This window comes from Mirounga angustirostris, unplaced genomic scaffold (assembly GCF_029215605.1).
Source record: "Mirounga angustirostris isolate CCGP_5_RB_7025 unplaced genomic scaffold, mMirAng1.0.hap1 SCAF_10, whole genome shotgun sequence".
NCBI lineage: Eukaryota > Metazoa > Chordata > Mammalia > Carnivora > Phocidae > Mirounga > Mirounga angustirostris.
Window position 1 is genome coordinate 103,732,350 of NW_026991718.1, and position 20,453 is coordinate 103,752,802.

The 20,453-nt window shown below is 38.7% G+C and overlaps 1 protein-coding gene across 8 annotated transcripts in view; it reads right to left on the reverse strand.

Annotated features, from left to right (window-relative positions):
• Positions 1–8,526: 8,526 nt before the first annotated feature.
• Positions 8,527–20,453, reverse strand: part of PLCB4 (phospholipase C beta 4) — a 411,040-nt gene continuing 399,113 nt past the window's right edge. For 5 of the 8 annotated variants that reach the window (XM_064572829.1, XM_064572827.1, XM_064572831.1 and 2 more), the window contains 4 exons: positions 15,716–15,773; positions 15,201–15,287; positions 12,149–12,185; positions 8,527–10,058 (listed from right to left, as the gene is read on the reverse strand). In XM_064572829.1, the coding sequence (XP_064428899.1) occupies positions 9,970–10,058; positions 12,149–12,185; positions 15,201–15,287; positions 15,716–15,773 (271 nt within the window). In that variant the 3' untranslated portion in view covers positions 8,527–9,969. Of the gene's footprint in view, positions 10,059–12,148; positions 12,186–15,200; positions 15,288–15,715; positions 15,774–20,453 lie in introns of those variants that run through there. The other 3 variants (XM_064572832.1, XM_064572833.1, XR_010405777.1) reach the window with 2 other exon arrangements.

Genomic DNA, 20,453 nt, shown 5'->3' on the forward strand with positions numbered 1-20,453 from the left:
AATGCAGATTGACTAGGTGAATAGGTAGCTTGGGGCCAGAAACTGCTGACATCAGTAATTTCAACATTATTCTTTAGGTAGTGGATAGGAATTCAACATTTTTGAGCAGAGAGCTGTCACTGGGGGAGATTAGTCCATGTGTAGAGGGATTTGAAGGCCAAAGAAATTCAATAGGAAGTTACTAAAATTAAGGAATAAGAGAAATTTTAAAGGAGGAGAGGGAAGCTTCCAAGACAGGGTAGAATTCATAGGTTTTATCAACAGATTAGATGTGAGAACAAATTAGATGGAGCAGAACAAGATGGACCCATGAATTAGTACCTGTTATGGGTTGTTAAAATAGGGAGGGTAGGTGGAGGAAGGGTCATTGCTTTTTATTAATTACACACAATGAGCATGTGGGCCATTTTTTTTTTTTTTTGACTCTGAAAATCTAAGGGGAAGAGCCAGTGCTTAGAAGAAGAAAGGTCAAGGTTAAAGTTATGGATTTGAGATTATATGCAGATAAGTAGAAATTGAAGGCATATGATCCCATAAGACAACTAAGGGAAAATACATTTAAACCAGATCTTCTGAATAGACAGTGAAAGATTTCTTTCCTTTTTGTTGGGGGTGGTGCTGGTAATATTTTAATATTGAAGCAATGATGGGTTGGTTTCACATGCATTTTCATTTCTGAAGTTATACTATGTTTTTAGATTATTAAATTTTACATTATGAACTTTATAATTAGGAAAAGAGAATGGGAGTAGATCTCTATTTACATAGAAATATTTCCTAGATACAGTGTAAAGTCCAAAAGTAAATTGTAAAACAATATCTATAGTATGAACCCATTTGTATAAACATCTCAAAAAACCATAAAATAATACTATATATTTGTGTATGTAATTTTCATTTGCGTGGTCAAAAACAAATACATTTCACGTCACTTATAGAGTAATTGCAGGAATCCTTAACCATATCTATGTCAGAGAATTCTTATTGGGCCTGTTTCTTCTTAGTTCTAGTTTTAGGCTGACAAAATTAAATGGAGATATTTTCTCAGAGTCAAATCTACTCCAATAGAAATGACTTGGCTAAAGAATTTTGCCTCCTTAAATTAAATTTAATTACTTTGTTTTATAAAGCATTAATTATATCTATATATTACATACTATACAATAGTAATATACATACCACAGATATATTTATACCATACATATTATATAGTACCTACATATACCATATAGTACATATATATATTATATAGTACATTATACTACATACACTATATAGTACATATATAGACCATATTCATACACACCATGTGTATATACACACACATATATACATAAACACACACCATACATACACATACACACACACATAACATATATATGTTTTATTTAATTCCAGTATAGTTAATGTACAGTGTTATATTGTCATATTAGTTTAAGGTGTATAATATAGTGAATCACAAATTCGATACATTACTCAGTGCTCATCACGATAAGTGTACTCTTAATCCCCTTCACCTATTTCACCCATCCCCCCACCCACCTCCCTTCTGGTAACCATCAGTTTGTTCTCCAGTTAAGAGTCTGTTCTTTGGTTTGTCTCTTTTTTTGTTCATTTGTTTTGTTTCTTAAATTCCACATATGAGTGAAATCGTATGGTATTCGTCTTCCTCTGACTGACCTCATTTAGCATTAAACCCTCTAGATCCATCCATGTTGTTGCAAATGGCAAGATTTCGTTCCTCTCTATGGCTGAGTAATGTTCCATCATATGTATATGTGTGTGTATGTGTGTGTGTATATATATATATGTAGATATGGATATAGATATAGATATGGATATATAGATTAGATATAGATATATCTATCACATCTCCTTTATCCATTCACCTATTGAGGACGCTTGGGCTGCTTCCATAATTTGGCTATTGTAAATAATGCTGCAATAAACATAGGGGTGCGTATAATTTTTTGAATTCATGTTCTCATATTCTTTGTGTAAATACCCACGAGAGGAATTCCTGGATTATATGGTAATTCTATTTTTAACTTTTGAGGAAACTGCCTACTATTTTTCTGCACCAGTTTGCTTTCCTACCAACAGTGCACAAGGGTTCCTTTTCCTCCACACCCTTGCCAACACTTGTTTCTTGTGTTTTTGGTTTTAGCCATTCTGACAGCTATGAGGTGACATCTCATTGTGGTTTTGATTTGTAATTCCCTATTTATGAGGGCTGTTGAGCATCTTGTCATTTGTCTGTTGCCCATCTATATGTCTTTGGAGAAATATCTGTTTATGTCTTCTGCCTACATTTTAATTGGATTATTTGTTTTTTTGTGTGTGTGTTGAGTTCTATAGGTTCTTTATATATTTTGGATACTAGCCCTTTATTGCATATGTCATTTGCAAATATCTTTTCCCACTTTAGTTTTGTTAATTGTTTCCTTTGCTGTGCAGGAGCTTTTTATTTTGATGTAGTCACGATAGCTTAATTTTGATTTGTTTCCCAAACATGTCAGGAGACCTATCTAGAAAAATGTTGCTGTGGCCCATGTCAGAGAGATTACTGCCTGTGCTCTCTTCTAGGATTTTTATGGTTACAGGTCTCACATTTAGGTCTTTAATCCATTTTGAATTCATTTTGTGTACGGTATAAGAAAGTAGTCCAGTTTCATTCTTTTTCATGTAGTTGACCAGTTTTCCCAACATAATTTGTTGAAGAGACCCTTTTACTCATTGTGTATTCTTGCCTCCTTTGTCAAAGATTGACTGTATAGTCATGGGTTTATTTCTGGGGTCTCTTTTAGCTGTTCTGTTGGTCTCTGTGACTCTTTTTGTGCCAGTCCCATACTGTTTTGCTTACTACAACTTTGTAGTGTAACTTGAAATCTGGAATTGCGAAACCTCCAGTTTTTTCTTTTTCCAGATTGTTTTAGCTATTTGGGGTCTTTTGGGTTCCATACAAATGTTATAATTATTTGTTCTAGTTCTGTGCAGGATGCTGTTAGTATTTTGATAGGGATTGCATTAAATCTGTACATTGCTTTGGGTAGTGTGGACATTTTAACAATATTTGTTCTTCCAATCCATGAGCATGGAATATCTTCCCATTTGTTTGTGTTGTGTGCAATTTCTTTCATCAGTGTTTTATGATTTTCAGAGTACAAGTTTTTCATCTCCTTGGTTGAGGTATTTTATTATTTTTGATGCAATTTTAAATGCGATTGTTTTCTTAATTTCTCTTTCTGCTGCTTCATTATTGGGGTGTGCACATTGATTTTGTATTCTACAACCTTACTAAATTTATTTATCATTTCTAGTAGTTTTTTGGTGGAGTCTTTGGGGTTTTCTGCATATGGTATCATGTTATCTGCAAATAGTGACAGTTTTACTTATTCCTTGCCAATTTGGATGATTTTCATTTTTCTTTCTTATCTGACTGCTGTGGCTAGGACTTCCAGGACTACGTTGAATAAAAATGGTGAGAATGGACCTCTTGTCTTATTCCTGATTTTAGGGGGAAAGCTCCCAGGTTTTCACCATTGAGAATTATGCTAGCTGTGGGTTTTTTCATATATGGCTTTTACTGTGTTGAGATATTTCCCTCCAAACCTATTTTGTTGATGGTTTTTATCATGAGTGGATGATGTACTTTGTTAAATGCTTTTGGTGCATCTATTGAAATGATAATATGCTTTTTACCCTTTCTCTTATTGCTGTGATGTATCATGTTGATTGATTTGTGAATATTGAGTGACCCTTGCATCACAGGAATAAATTTCACTTGATGATGATGAATGATTTTTTTAATGTATTGTTGGATTTGGTTTGCTAATATTTTGTTGAGGATTTTTGCATCTACGTTCATCAGAGATGTTGGCCTGTATTTCTTATTTCTCTCTCTCTTTTTTGGTGGTGTCTTTATCTGGTTTGGTATCAGGGTAATGCTGGCCTCATAGAATGCACTTGGAAGCTTCTTCTCCTCCTTCTCCTCCCCTTCCTCCCCCTCCTCCTCTTCCTCCTTTTCTTGTATGTAATCTTTTCTTTTCTCTTGTTGCTTTTGAAATTCTCTTTATCCCTAATTTTGGCCATTTTAATTACTCTGTGTCTTGGTGTGGACCTGCTTGGATTGATTTTGTTGGGGACTTTCTGTGCCTCCTGGATCTGGATTTCTGTTTCCTTCCCCAGATTAGTGAAGTTTTCAGGTGTTATTTCTTCAAATAAATTTTCTGCCCCCTTTTCTCTCTCTTCTTGTGGAATTCTTATAATACAAATGTTATTACACTTGATGCTGTCACTGAGTACAGTATTTTTTCTCTTTCTCCTGTACAACTTAATTGCATTCCATTACTCTGTCCTCAAGTTGGTAATCTGTTCTCTATCCTCTAATCTACTATCCATTCCCTCTAGTGAATTTTTAATTTCAGTTATTAAGTTCTTCATCTCGGATTGATTTTTTTTTAAAGATTTTATTTATTTGACAGAGAGAGACACAGCAAGAGAGGGAACACAAGCAGGGGGAGTGGGAGAGGGAGAAGCAGGCTTCCCGCAGACCAGGGAGCCCGATGTGGGACTCGATCCCAGGACCCTGGGATCATGACCTGAGCTGAAGGCAGTCGCTTAACCAACTGAGCCACCCAGGCGCCCTCTCGGATTGATTCTTCTTTTATGTTTCCTTTCTCTTTGTTGGGAGTCTCACTGAGGTCCTCCACTGTTTTTTTCAAGTCCCATGAGTATCTTTATGACCACTGCTTTAAATTATCTACCAACCATATTACTTATCTCTGTTTTGTTTAGTTCTTTTGGTGTGACTTTACTCTGTGTCCTCAATTTGTCCAGCTCTCTGTCTCTTTCTATGTGTTAGGAAAGTCAATTATGTCTCTTGCTTTTGAGAGTGGTGGCCTGATGAAGAAGAGGTTCCATGGTGCCCTGCAGTGCAATGTCCTGTTTACCAGAACCTAGCACTTTGGGTGTGTCTCTTATGGGTGTTGTGTGTACCCTACTGTTGTGGCTGAGCCACCTTTGCCTTCAGTCTGGTTATTTGCAGTGACTCTCATTGCCTGTTTTGGGCAGGGTTTATTCCCTGTGTTGTTAGTGGGCCCATCTGGGGCTGCCTTGGACTTGAATTGAGTCCGACCAGGCATTTGCCAGAGCTATGGTAGATCTGAACTGCTGGGCACTTTCTTTGTGTTGTCCCCTGAGAAGCTTTTGTTGGCAGGTGGGGCCTCCAGTCAGACCAGATGCCTGACCCCAGTCCCTTGCTGGTATGTGTGGTTATCCTCCCCTCTCCTGGCACAAGAGTCACTTCAGAGTGGTGCTGGCCCCTATTGGATGTGCTTGCACACTGCTGTGCTTGTGGCACCACTTTGGATGGGCTCTGGCCAAGGGTGTATGGGAGGGGGTGGGTCTGCAAGAGAATGTGGGGTGGGGTGCATGATGTTAGCAAGTTTTTTTCAGGGTCTCCTGTGGGCGGAGATCTGGGACAAAAGCCTGGCTGGAGGGGGCCTGTCTGCAGGAGATGATGAGGGTGAATCTCACTGTTAGCAAGCTAGATAGTGTTGGTACTGCGCTGATTCCTGCAGGTGGCCTTGTGTTTATGCAGGGGGTGGGGGAAAGTGGGGGAGGGAAATGGTGCCTGACAGCTCCTTTTATCCTAGATAAGTCTCCTATAGATTCTTGCTCCTTAGGCACATGCTCTGAGATTAGTAAGCAAATCTCCTTCTCTTATACTCTGTTTTTCAAATTGCTGCTTCTATGCTGTATCTCAGCCAGGCTATTTGCTGTGCTGTCTCTTTAATGGTGGGAATTCAGTTTCCTCTCACCCTCCAGGGTCTCCCAAAGCAGAGCCCTCTGATTTTTAAAGTTCCAGGTGTTAAGCCCCACTGATTATAAGAACTCATGACATTAGGCCCCTCTGATTTTAAAAGTTAAATGTTATGGGGATTTGTCTTCTCTTGAGGGCTCCCATGCCTGGGTAATAGGGTCTGCCTCTCTACACCTGTGGTATCCCTCCCTCTCATGGACTGTCCCATGGGGGTCTATTTAGCTCCCGACTGCACTTCTGCTCTTCCCACCCTCTTTGATGGGGACTCTTCTCTGCATTTAGCTGTGAATAGTCTCTTCTGCCAATCTTTGGGCCATTTTCTGGGTTATTTACACTAATGTGGGTGTTATTTAGTTGTATCTATGGGATGAGGTAAGCTTAGGATCTTTCTACTCTACCGTCTTCCCTGGAAATCCAATTTCTTTTTTTTGAATTGCTTTTGAAGGAAGCTCACTACTAAATTACAGTCCCACTTGCAGAAGTGTTCTTTGCTTTAGGTTTTCTGATATAATATTTCTCTTGTATCCTGTCTTTAATACTTGCCTTCCTCCCCCACCTCCCATCAACCCTCAAGTCTTGGGATTTGATTAGCTTGTACAATATTTTTGAAATACTATTTCATGGATTCCAAGAAACATATATTTTCACATTTTAACATCTCTGGAATTGAGGTGTCTTAAAATCACAGGGTGATGTGTCCTTGTTTAATTGGCAGCCTGTTTTCATTCTTTGTGGTATATAAAATGATGGTGATGTTATAATCAATGGTGTCTTAGATCTGATGAACTATGATACTTCCCAATGGGTTCCCCAATTTTGGCAACCTTTCCCCCCCCAATGAAACTTTTTATCCTCTCAAAAGGGAAGAATAATCTGCTTAGGAAGGAGGAATACAGTCTTGTATGGACATTCCAGTCAGGCAGGAATAGACAGTTCCCTAACCTTTCTGGGCTGAGGAGAAAGAGAAAGAATTGAGACTCAAGCGTTCTGACTCCCAGGTTGAACAGAAAGTGCTGCTGGGTGGGAGAAGCAAGATGTAGTATAAACCCAGATAGGCCTGGGACCTGATATAAAACAGGCTTGCTTTTTGCTTCTTGGGGCATTGCTCTAACAAACTGCAAGCCTCCTGGAGAAACCTCATGATGTTGGAACATGGCGCTAGTAGCTGACAAATGGGCAAAGAAGGTACTTAAATGAATGGACTGGAGTTAGCACTTCTAGCTCTCCCACAGCCCACAAAGATCCAGAAGTTCCTGCATCTCCCAGAGGAATGCTAACATAAACTGAGTCCAGGGTGAACACTTGACTGAGCAAAGACCTTGAGCCACTGGGATGGAAGGACCCAATTTGCAGGGCTGTAGCTCAGGGCAGTTAGGACTGTCCAGCAGTGGGGAGACCAGATACTCCTCCCCACTGCCATCTGGAGAAAGAAGCAAGGAGACCTGAATGGGGCTGGGACTCTAAGGGGGGATTTGACTTTGAAGTAACTGAAAATGCCTCGGAAATAACATTTTTTTTAAGCTGGAAAAGACTGAATTATTTTAATTGGCAAGCTTTTGTTTCCTTCATGAGCAAGAATGCAGAATTTGAGTGCAATCTGAACTTATAATTGAAAGTAAAACATCATTTTGTTGAACATCTGAGCTGTGTGTACATTTTAATCCTACTACAGTGGAATCTTTTGGAGGGGGTAGGATATCTTAAATACTGGAAGTAGTCTGGGTTAAAGAAAAAACTGGCTCTGGATGTAGTATTGGAAAATAGAAATATTTATGGTGGTATAAAAGGATGAAAAGGCAGAGAAGATAAGATCAGAACAATGGGAAAACTGGGAGTACCTCTCAGAAGCAAAGGAAGAAGGAGGCAATTGACGAATTCAGTGAAGTGCCACAGAATGTTGAGCTGAGCTCTTGTTAGAAGTCCTTTGATTTGATGAGCCATTTGGAATTCTTGAGAATGGGCCATCCCAATGTGGTACTATTTAAGAAAAAGGTTTTTTTAAAGATTTTATTTTTAGAGAGTGAGTGACTTGAGTTGGGGGAAGGGCCGAGGGAGAGAGAGACTCTCAAGCAGACCCAAGACTGAGCGTGGAGCCCAAAGTAGGGCTCGATCTTCTGACCCTGAGATCATGACCTGAGCAAAAACCAAGAGTGAGATGCTTGACTGATTAAGCCGCGTGGGCACCCCAATGTGGTGCTATTTTAATAGCCATAGTTTTTGGGCACCTGGGTGGCTCAGTCATTAAGCGTCTGCCTTCGGCTCAGGTCATGATCCCAGGGTCTTGGGATGGAGTCCCACATCAGGCTCCCTGCTCAGCAGGAAGCCTGCTTCTCCCTCTCCCACTCCCTCTACTTGTGTTCCCTCTTTGTGTCTCTTTCAGTCAAATAAATAAAATCTTAAAAAAAAAAATAGCCATAGTTTTCCATGGGATGTTAGTGCTGAAAGATACATAGTCTAACCCCGTTGTCTTACAGATAAGCAAATAGGGAACTAGAGAAATTTCACAGAAACCAGTTCAAATGATAAATATGAGGAGAAAAAAATATATTACCTTTGGGAGTCAACCAGAATCAGCCGGTTTTGTGTCATTTTGGGGGAAAATGTATTGGGGCATGAAGAAGCCTCCTCTGGAAATAATGAGATCATTTATGAAGAAGGCAAAAAGTCTGCTAGAACGCATACACACGGACAGGTGTTAAATGTGTTTTAATTTTTTATTAGAGAAGTTGGAAGTTTAATTTCAATATTGATGGTAACATAATTTTCTCTGCTTTGTTCAGAGGAACACACAGAATCAATTTGTACAAGCATATACAATTCAGTTGGTGTTTTGTGTCCTAAAATCAGTCATCTGATTAGCTCTAGACTACCGTTTCCATGCGCTCTTTGCAGCTTTGGCGGCATGGCTCGGTTCCCCGCAGAATACTTTTTCATGCACTGTCTGCAACACAACTACAGCGGGCTTAAAGACCATGCAGATAAACACTGTAGCAAATTGTTTTGATATTGAACAGACGTAAAAAGGTTATTTCCTGATATGAAATTCTGAAAATCTGCATAAATATTTTTGTGTAAAATTAAATTAGTTATGTATTTTTTTTGAAACTAGAACTTGAAGTATCAAGAATGCCCACATAATTCATATACACATATATATAGACTTTTTCATTATGCTTAAAAGTCTTGATAGTCAAATTATATTCTGTGCCATACATTTAGCCAGTGTTTATTTGGCATTAGATTAACTGTATGTGTACGGATTAGTCTTAATGGGTGCTTGTGTATCATGCAAACATAGTTCTAGTATTCCTGTTGACTAATCTTGTCATGTGGCAATACTTAGATGATTTTGCTCTATAACAGTGTGAATTAGGAGTATAAATACTTTATACATGGTCACATTTACAAACGTTTGCCAATAACCACTTCACAATCTTTATGGTGTAATAGTGTATTAGAATGTCTGGAATCGGCAGAAGCAATTCCTATAAAGCAGTATCAGATGTAAACTGTCTTACGTGTGCCTAATAAAGTTCTCCCTTGAGCACTGATGAGTTTTGGCACAGGTACACTGTTCTAATTTTTTTTTTTTTTACTCTAATAATTTCCACAACTTTTACAGGAAATTAGCTTCTTATGGCATGGCAGACACATGGCACTTACTGATGAGGTAACTTAGATGTAGAAAAATCCTGCAGTTATTTGTCTAGCAGATTGCCACTTCTGCTGATGAATTTGTAGACAGAGTTTTGTTATTTTTCCTAGTGCATGCACTTGCTATTGAATCACTAATGCACTCTTTTTGCTGTAGCTCAAACATGTCCTAAATGCATCACAGAGCGGAGTTGTTTACACCAAGTTCATTCACTTGTGATGGTATTTTATAGCAAACATGTTTAAGTTGTAATATCAAGGTTAAACTCTGCCTCACTGGGATAGTAATTTTGGTGGATTCGGAGCTACTTTTGGTTGGCCAAAGAAACCCAATACTCAAAATGTTACACAGACATATGTAAGTCGCTGTGGGTTCAGGTGTAACATCTTGTCTGTACATAAAGGAAACCCAAAAGGCAACAGCCGTCTTGCGTGACATCTGGGTTGGGAAGGTTGGGGGTGATCTCTTGATGCTGGGAGGTTTTGCTGCCTCAGTTTGCGTTTTGGAGATTCACACTACTGTTGCTGGTCTGCGGTCCATCTCGGCTTCCAACTTCCCCATCTGCTGCATCTCCTTCGCCTGCAACATTAGAAACGAGGCCTTACAATGTTGAAATCCTCTCCTAAAGGCATGTAGCCACCGCAGACTCTCTCCGCGCATAAATCTGATGCTGTCACTCTATCCTTGCTCTGCAAAGTGAGGTCCAGGGACCATCAGCATCAGCACTGCCTGGGACCTTGTGAGAAATGCACAATCTTGGACTCTACCCCAGACCTATGGGATCAGAATGTGCATTTTCACAAGATCCCAAAGACATTTTTTATGCACATTAAAGGCTGTGAAGGACTAGTTCTACAGCGTGCCAGGAAAACCATTTGAAAAGAGGCTAAGCCAGTCGCTCAATATTTAGACTATGTCACGTCAAACCATTTGGTTTCTACAGATGGACATTTTGCTTTGACGGTTATTGGAACTTTTAGCCAAAGTGTTGCTTAGGTACAATATTTTCCCCCCAATAGCGTGAAGTTTAATTAATTCCCTAAGAATCTGACTGATGGAGAAGTTTAGGTAGGAGCGCATCACGTTGGTTTAGCTGGAGCACCTTGCAAATAGAACATTACAGGAATATGTAGGGTTCCTAGAATCCTATTGCCCAAAAATTCTCCCTACCAGCTCTCACTTTTTTTTATAGGCTTCATGAAATTGAGTTCACCATGGCTTAAGACTGTCACTAAGACAACCAGGTGGTTTGGGAGGTAGAAAGGAATCTGAGGGCGAGGAAGATTCTGGTGACACGTCAACTTGCTTATTTCAACATTTACTTTCCAACTGGTTTCTGGATGCTTGGGCCCAACCCAATGCATGTATCTTTTGAAGGAAAAATAAAGCATCCCTTTCCTCTTTTTGTGACCTACCACTTTGAAATAAAGGCCATTTAAGAATGGAAATGTGGACATATAAAGATAATACTGAGAGGAGGATTCTGAAGTGCTCTAATATTACTCCTCGTGTCTGCTTAGGTATTCCAACTCAATGGAAGGTCAGTAGGGGGGTTGGGTCAAATCCGAAGATCATCCTACAAGCATCTAGATGTCCCCAAAACTAGTTTGACCCGTGGACATACAGTAATTCTCTTATTTTTATATTATGGCTTTAAATTCCCTTTTGGCGAAGATGGGTGTAATAATAACTAAGAATTTTATCTTTCTGCTCAAATATGGGATGGATGGTTCCCTCTACCTGGATAGTTTTCGATGCCTGAAATATACTAATACTCTGAGAGAGAAATGAGAAATGGAGGAAAAATATACAAACATGAAACTATGACACAAACAGTATTTATAAGAGATGACAGTGAAACAGTATCAGCGCCAGAAATTAAATACTTTTATGTTCCATAAATAGCAATAAAAGATGCCCTATGCTTCTCCCCACTTAGCATTTAAAGACCATATTGAACATATGCTATTAGAGCGAGGTTCTCAGATGAGCAGGGTGACCATTCATTGCCATTTGCCGGGGACAGTTCCAGTTTATGCCCGTAGTCCTGGCGAGTATGAACATCATCCCCTTTCGCTCTCAAAATGATTCTGGTTCAGATAATAAATTATATGGTCACCTTACTTACGAGAGGTGATTAGTGTCCTTGGCAGACCAGATCTAGCAGAAAGCATGACAGGAGTCACTGTATATTGACACTGTATAATGTTTCTGCACGCAGACCATAAGTCTGTCATTGAAAAGCACCAGTGAACTTTTAGTAGGGTGCTTTAACAATGAATTGCAGTCCTATCAATGCTTGTGAAAGAGCTGACTTTGTGACCCAGTCTTAGCTGCGGTCAGTCCAAATGACAGTCATATATCACTGTTCTTGATGCCTGGGTATATCTTCATTAGCATGACCTGAGTTTTCCAGGTCTGCTGTAGGAACTGTTGGTTAAGACTCATAATAGTAATTCGGAAATAATTCTCTAAAGATTTTGGGCATTTCTGTTTGAATATTACCTCAGAAATCCAAGCATAAAATAATCAAGATTTCAAATCCAAACCCTTGAGATAGATACTAATTAGTTATGACCAGATGTGAATCATAAATGGAGAGTGCACCAAGCATACTAACAGAGCTGAGAAGGAAAGCAATGTCTTGCTTATCAGAGTTTTGGGCCTACCTTGTGTTTGGGACACTGCATGGCAGGATTTCAATAGCTGTTTGTACAAAAATAGTAATGTCAAAATTGAGTCATACATATAAAACAAAGAAAATAAATGAATACTGAATAAATGAATACTTGAAAAATGAATGCAAAACCATATAGAGAAAAGCAAAAAGCTAAGAATAAAACATGTATATGCCCACCAGTGACAAACTTCCCCCTCCCCCCCGCCCCCAGGTTGATCTCAACAGAAAAAAAAAAAAAAAAAAAAAAAAAGCAAGCAACCAATGCCTAGGAGTCCAGACTGTGTTCTCCTGCAGGGATGAGTAGGGAACCCTCCCTTTAGCAAGTACCCTCACTTCTCTTTATTAAATGATAGGATTGATGGACAAAAATAAACTTTTAAAGCTTGGGTATGATAGTAATGGAGCTGTTAATGTTGAAATGGTACATGTCAGGACAGATGGCATACTTGTGGCTGGGAGGTCTATGGGAAAATTTAGTAGAAAACCGATCCCCAACCTTTGGAGTTTTAAAGGAAGCATTGGATGACCAAGTAGGCAAGGCCAGTAGGTGGCTTAAAAAAAGAGCACATGAGGTTAGGATCCAGAATCGGAGCCAAATTATATTAAAACTTGAGTGGTTTCTGCTAGTTCCCCTCAATGCTGGTCTAGCTAATTAAGTAGATCTTTGGGGGAATGGGGTGAGTTTTTGGGAGTAGGGTCACAAGGAAGCAGTAAGAAGCCTTAAAGAGATATTATGGATGAATGTTAAAATTATCTTGGCTCAGAAACAGAGAATAGTCTTTGGGTTTAACGAGGGTTTGGGAAACATACAAATTTAGGATTGTTTGGAAATAGGAAACTTTTCTGCCAATGAAATGTTTAATTTGTTATGAAGGGAGCTCTCCTTCCTGATTCCAGACCTTGCCTATGATGAGGGAAGAAATGGAGTCACTGTATCTTTTGCATCTAAGCCTGCTTCCGTGTTGTAACACACAGATAACTAACAGCTCTCTGACCTTTAAGTTCCAAACAAAACAAAACCATACCAGAAAGATCTGGGACTGAATTTGTTATTGAACAGCCCATGTTTTTGTAAAGCAGGGCTTAACACAGAAATTCAAGTCCAAATTCTACCTCTGCTGGAAGCATCAATATGATATTGTGAGTTTCTATTCATTGAATCTCATTAAATCTTCATCAAATCTCAAGCCTCCTCATGATCTGTGCTTTCCTAAGCTTCTGTAACTTGAAGTATCAGCTGTGGGTGGTAGACGTTGCTTATGACATATTGAAATGCATTACATGAATTTTTGGAACAAAAAGCCACTATCCTCCCAAATATGCTCAACCAGTCCAGTTATCACTAATCCAATATATTTTAATGCAAGAATTCTGGTGTGGTTTGAATTCTCCATGTGTTAGGATAAAAGCTCAAAGTGATTTTTTTATTATGTACTTGGACTCTGAAATAAAAAAGGGTAGGTAAGTGTATTCTCTAGCCCTGATATTCACCACTATTGTAGTAATGAGTAATTTTTAGCACATTTACATTCTTTAGCCAAACCTGTTGCTAAGCAACACAGTAATTTCTAAGTAGTTTCTTAATTTAGTTAACTGAAACATAACTGTGCCTTACCTTCATTGTGCCTTCTTCTGAGAGGCATCCTTACCCCACCCAGCCTTGAATCACTGAAGTGGATCCTAATGTTTTGGAGACGGTGGCTTTACCTTTATTCCTACTCCCATTTTGCCCATAGGAACACTTTCTGGGAAGTGCTTTAAGAGCAAAAACATAAGCTAGGTATCCCGTACCAGAACGTGATGTATCTATGAGATGGTCAAATGAATTGGACCCACAGGACAATAAACATTTATTGTCCCCCTTGAGGATCTGTGGACCATTCATGAATAGAAGCATTTAGCTGAAAAGGAAATGTGAAACATAACTCAGAAGTATGCTGATGAATAAAACTTTGGTCTATTGAAAAGTAACAAATCTGAAACCAGAAGTTGGATTTGTTACCCAGCTGCAATACAAAAAAGAAGATTTTATGGTTTTGTTTTACTTTCTCAAAGATACATTTTAGTGTAATTCCAACTGAAGTGTTTTTCAACAGAAGCCATTTACTCTGAGAAATATACCTTCAATAGGATTGCTTTATAGATGGGGGAAATAGGAAAGAACAATGTAGTACAAGTACCTACTTCATCAAACCCTCTTCACAGTTTCTGGATGGAAGGAGATTATCTAGATATAAAAACTTCTAAACCAGCTATACCTAAAAACTGAAATTTGAGACACACTGAAATTTAACCTGCTCTGCAGGGTCATTTTGCCTTATAAGTTAGGGGTATGGCCATCAGTTGAAATAACTGGATGGCCAATGGATTGTGTAGCCCATTTGGGAAAGAGCCCACCTGTACTGTCCTTCAGGTAAACATACAGAGATCTTGCTGTTGCTATCTAACAGCTGATGGCTAACTCAAGGGGTGGATTTTGGATAACTATTGGTGTTGACTTCTTAGTGTTTTGTCTTGCTGGGAAAAAACACCAAGAGCATGGTATCCACTCGTGTTCGGTGGTTTGTAGAGTTTTGGCAGCTCCCTTCTGTGGGTCTGGCTTGGAAGCCCGGAGATGGGTTTTGTAATTTCACTTTTAGACTGAGGTTGAAAAGAGGTGGTTTCTCTCTTTTGCTTTTAAACATAGCAAATGTTTAAAGTTGCTCGCCCCTAGGTTGCAAATTCTAAAGCTCTAAATAAAAATGGAGAAACAATTTGTAACCTTCGTTTTCTCTTCTCAGGGACACCGTTCTTAGAATCATCACCATCTATTCAAATGATGTCTTTGGGTCCCCCTCCCCCTGCCCCATGGCTACATTCCTCTCCCACTTCCAAAAAGAATTCTTTCTGTCTTGTTTGATGAAATGGGGAAAATACAGTAAAAGGAATCATATTTTTACTAGCCACCTTTCCACACCACTACTTGAGCTATCACTGCAGGCAGGTCATCTGCCTCCCAAAGCAGGCTGGCTATGTCTTTTCATGCCTTTTAGGTAAGATACCTGCTCATTCTGTTTCTCTAGGAACTCTAGGTGTTCAAGCTGGACTTTTTTCAATTGATCCATTTCTTTGGACTGCTTCATTGCGAGCTGTAAAAAAGAAAAATTCTGATAAACTTTGGGTTGTAATCTGAAAACTTATGGATAAGGTATGACTGTTAAGTTTACAATTTAACCGAGGGAGACATTTGTAAAAAAAAAAAAAAAATCATGAAAAACAGTCTGAAAACTGGAAGAGTTTAAACCCATAATTATTACTGGGAAGATCTTCCCTGCGAAAATCTTCTCAGAACATAATATTTATGCACAATCAAAGCTTGGCTTCCTTTTCCATATAAAATGGTGCCAAATTAATATCAAGATTTAAGTGATAGATTATCTAACTCTCCAGGAGCAGACAAGAGAAGCTAGAATGTTTAATGTACAGAAAAATCAAATTAAGCAAATTAGCCAGAAGAGGTCTGATATCTAAGCATGAGTTATTGTATACAGTGCCAAGAAAATTACAAAATACTTACTCTTTTTCTTTCTTCCAGAAACTTTTTGGTGTTGCTGCTATTTAACTCCCTGACTCGCCTAAAAGTAATAGGTACAAGTAACAGTTGGCATGACATTGAATAGAACTAACATAATATTACATAAGAAGGCGTTATATTCTATTTAATTCTCTGGATGGGATTATCACTTTTCCTAATTTTTGTGGAATTTTCAGACATAATGTACAGAAAGAAATACAAACATCTTTGTACTGATCACTCAGATTAGTCAGTATTCATGTTTTGCCCTGCTTGTCTCATATTTTTAAAGGAAACAGAGTGTTACAGATATAATTAAAGCCCCTTTTGTATTTTTCCTGATTCCATTCCCCTCCTTTCTTTCTCTCCAGACATAACCACTATTTTGAGTTGGGTGTGGACCTTCCATCCATGTTTTAATATTTTTATTTCCTATGGATGTATCCATTTGTAATATATACAAATTCTTCTCAAATTTTCAGGTGCCTACAAATCAAATGGAGATACTGTCAAAAACACAGATTGCTGGGTCCACCCCCAGAGGGTCTGATTCAGTGGGTCTGGAGTGGGGCCTGAGACTCTGCATTTCTAACAAGCGCCCAAGTAATGCTGCTGGTCTCTATTGCTCTGTGTGTTTTCCAAATTTACCTAAATGGTAACCTATTCTGCGTTTCTTCCTATAACTTATTACTTAGCCTAGTTTCTAGAGCTACAACTGTGTTTCAAGCTATTCCATTACTTTCATCTGTTGTATGGATTTTTTTCCATTTATGAAGAGAATACAGTACTTCCAGTTTGCCAGTAATGGCAAATAGGTTGTTTCCAAACAATGCTCCAATGATCTAGTGCATAGGGCCCCACAATGCTTGACATATCTGTTGACTCAATAAATGTAGGGCATATCTTGTGCACACGAGCAAGGATTTCTCTAAGGTATATGCCTAGATTTGCAGGTTGGTGGGGGAATGAACAGCTTCATCTTTACTCCAAAGCACCTGTCCTTATTTGCATTCACAACCAGGGTCTGAATGCTACCTTTTCTTCAGGTCTTTTCCCACTCTTGGTATTGTAAGACACTGACTTTTGCGTCAACTAGTTTTATGAAGTGGCATCATTACCAGTGAGGCTAGAGTGCTTTTCATGACTGAATAGACCTAGAACTGATTGAATTTCTCTAACAGCTATGGGTCTATTCAGGTTTTCTCCTTCCTTTTCAGTCAGTTTTGGATATTAATATTTTTCTAGGCAATTGTCCATTCCCTTTATGTAGTCTTCATTTTCAAAAATATTGATTAGATCTGCAGTCATTTCTCCTTTTTATCCCTAATATTACTAACCTGTGCTCTTCTGCTGCTTGAGCAGTCTTGCTGGAGGTTCACTGATTTTATTTTTTTCAAATAGTAAGCTTTTGTTTTTGTGGATATTCTTCATTGCTTTTTGTTTTCTACTTCAGAACTTTTTGCTTTTTTATTTCTCCCCATCTGAGATCTTTGGGTTCACTCTGTATTTCTAATTTTATACTCTCTTGAGTATTTAACTCACTAGTTTGCATTTATTTTAAAAAGTATATACACCTAGGGACACCTGCGTGGCTCAGTCGGTTAAGCGTCCGACTCTTGATTTCAGCTAACGTCAGGATCTCAGAGTTGTGAGATCGAGCCCTGCGTTGGGCTCCACACTGGGCATGGAGCCTGCTTAACATTCTCTCTCTCCTTCTGCCCCTCCGCACCCCACTTGCACTCTCTCACTAAAAAAAAAAAAAAGTTTGTAATTCTCACTCTAAATATCACGTTAGCTACCTTCTTTTTTTTAAGATGAAAACGTTTAGGATTTAAGATCTACTCTCTTAACAACTTTCAAGTATATAATACAGTACTGTTAACTATAGTCACCATTCCCAATATTAGATCTCTGGAACTTAGTCCTCTTACAACTGGAAGTCTGTCCCCTTTAACATTTTCCCCTTTCTGCACTCCCTTAACTCCTAAAACCCACCATTTTACTCTGTTTCTAAATGAAATCATACATTATTTGTCTTTCTCTGGCTTATTTCACTTAGCATTATGCCCTCAAGGTCCATCGATGTCATAGATGCCAAGCTTTCCTTTTTTAATAGCTGGATAATATTCTGCTCTGTGTGTGTGTGTGTGTGTGTATGCAGACATAAAATGGCATTTTCTTTATCCATTCATCCATTGATGGGCACTGAGGTTATTTCCATGTCTTGGCTAGTTGAATAATGCTGCAATGAACATGGGGGTGCAGATATTGCTTTGGTATAGTGATTTCATTTCCTTCAGATAGATACCCAGAAGTGGGGTTGTAAGATTATATGGTATTTCTATTTTTAATTTTTGAAGGAACCTCCATATTGTTTTTTTTATAGTGGCTGCACCAATTTACATGGCCCCAACAAAGCAGAAAGGTCCTCTTTTCTCTACATCCTCACCAACACTTGTTCCATTTCTTATATTTTTGATAAACAGCCATTCTAACAGTTATGAGGTTTTATTTCATTGTGGTTTTGATTTGCATCTCCCTGATGATTAGGGATCTTGAACATTTTCCATGTACCTGTTGGCCATTTGTATGTTTTCTTTGGAAAGATGTCTACTTAGGTCCTCTGCCCATTTTAAAATCAGATCATTTTGTTGTTATTGAGTTGTATGAGTTTCTTATACTTATTTGGATATTAATCCCTGATACATGGTTTACAAATATTTTTTCCCATTCTGTAGGTTGCCTCTTCATTTTGTTGATTGTTTCTTTTGCTGTGTGCTTTAGCTACCTTCTATACATGGATAGACAGTACTTGCATGGTGGTTCAGTTTTAAATATTGCATAATCTCTGTTGAAATGTCCTCTTTGACTTGGGAATAAAAGTGTCAGCTTCTATATGTCTTTCTAAGCTATCTGATTATAACTTTTAAAATTTTATTTCTCAGTACTTTGTTAAAGTGGACACACATACACGATGTTTGTGTTTAGAAGGTAACCATTTTGCACACAGAAATTATTTTAAAAACCAGCCATTTGTAGACGTTTTAGAACCACCTACCATGTTGACAAAGTCAAAACAAAACAATTAACAAAGTTTTTAAGTTATCAGTAACTTAGAGTTCAAGATAATTTGACCTCAACTGGGCTGAAGTCCACTTTGTAACAAAGAACTGTTTAATGATTAACACATTTATCCTACTGAATTCTGTATTTTACTTCGGGGAATCTAAAATAGTTCAAACTGATGAGGTTTTATCATGGCTGGAATATTTTACGTTTTTGGGCTAAAGCAGATAATGTCATTTCCACATATATAAGGCCTTTAAACACAGTTTCTTGTCTGAGAATAAACAAACAAGAACCACAACAGGATGGTGCAAAGAAGTATTGATTAAATTGAGTAATAATTTCCCTAGATGCTCCATGTTGACTGGGAAATTTCCCGGCCAACATTTTTAAAAGTCAATTCATTTCCAAGTCCAATTATTGTGGAATTCCATATCCTATTGATGACCCATTCCCAACTGTACTTAATTCAACAACACTTCTGCATGAAAATGCACTGGATGGTATTATGTTTCATATTTTATCATATTTCATGTTTAACATCTTTATTAATAAATTGAGTTGTGCTTTAAAAAAAAATCAGTGAAATTGAGGTAGTTGGATAGCAGTTCTCACCATGTTCAAAACAAAGAGGCAACATCAGGTATCCAGTAAGCCTCCGTAAAAGACCACGTAGACAGGGAGACTGTGAAACACAGGTGCTTTCCTTTGCAGCTGCAAAGTTCTCCAACAGCTCAGCCTATAGCTAAGTGAGAGCTCAGTGCCTTAAAGCCCTCAACATGCTCATGTCTCAGTCCCAAGAGCTAATCTTCACTTGGCTCTATATTTTAGGATCACTGAGAAGCAAGTGCTCTCAACTCCCTCTCTTGGGTAACACGACTCCTGATGAACTCTCAAATCCCCTTTACCTAAAGGGCTTGCACCTGGGACCTCCTCTGGAGATAACACACACCTTCCGCTAGCCCCAGGTGGCAAATGGCTGACCAACACGGAAGTACAAAAGCTAGATGCCCTTGGTTCAAAGAGATCGGTGGTGCAGCTTATCCTCCAGGGCTTGCGATCAGGCTGAAGAGGGGACTGTAGCTGAGACCAATAAACCTTTGCTCAGTCACTGCCTTGAACCCTTCCTGCTTCCCCTATTCCTCTTCTCTGAAGATCCCTTCCTCAGTAAATCACATGCACCCAAGTTCCTGTCTTGGTCTCTATTTCTTAAAAACTCAACCTAACATAAGGTCAAACCAGAAAACCTGGGGACTTTTGAGATGATCCCTGGAGTCAGGGACAGCACCAAGCAAATCAAAGAAAGAGGACTGCCTTCCTACAGGCTGCTAGTCAGAACCATCCCATCCAGAATGGGCCCATACCTGAGCAGGTGAGATGCTTGCAGGATGACCCAATGGAATGTGGGAAGGATATTTTGCCATATTTTATGCCATTTGGTTTGTAGATGAGCACACATATACTGAACGTATTTATTTTACTGGTAGTAGTGAACAATCAGAAGACAAGTGTTCTATAGCAACAACAATAAATCTTCGTAGCGGTTATAACAGCAGAATTCATAGCCAACACTAATAGGGATTATGAGTAGTGTGTGTATATGCACATAAATGTTGTGTTTGTTTATGCCTCTCAGCCAATGCTCCATCCCCACAGTGAGCACTCTCAGGCTTAC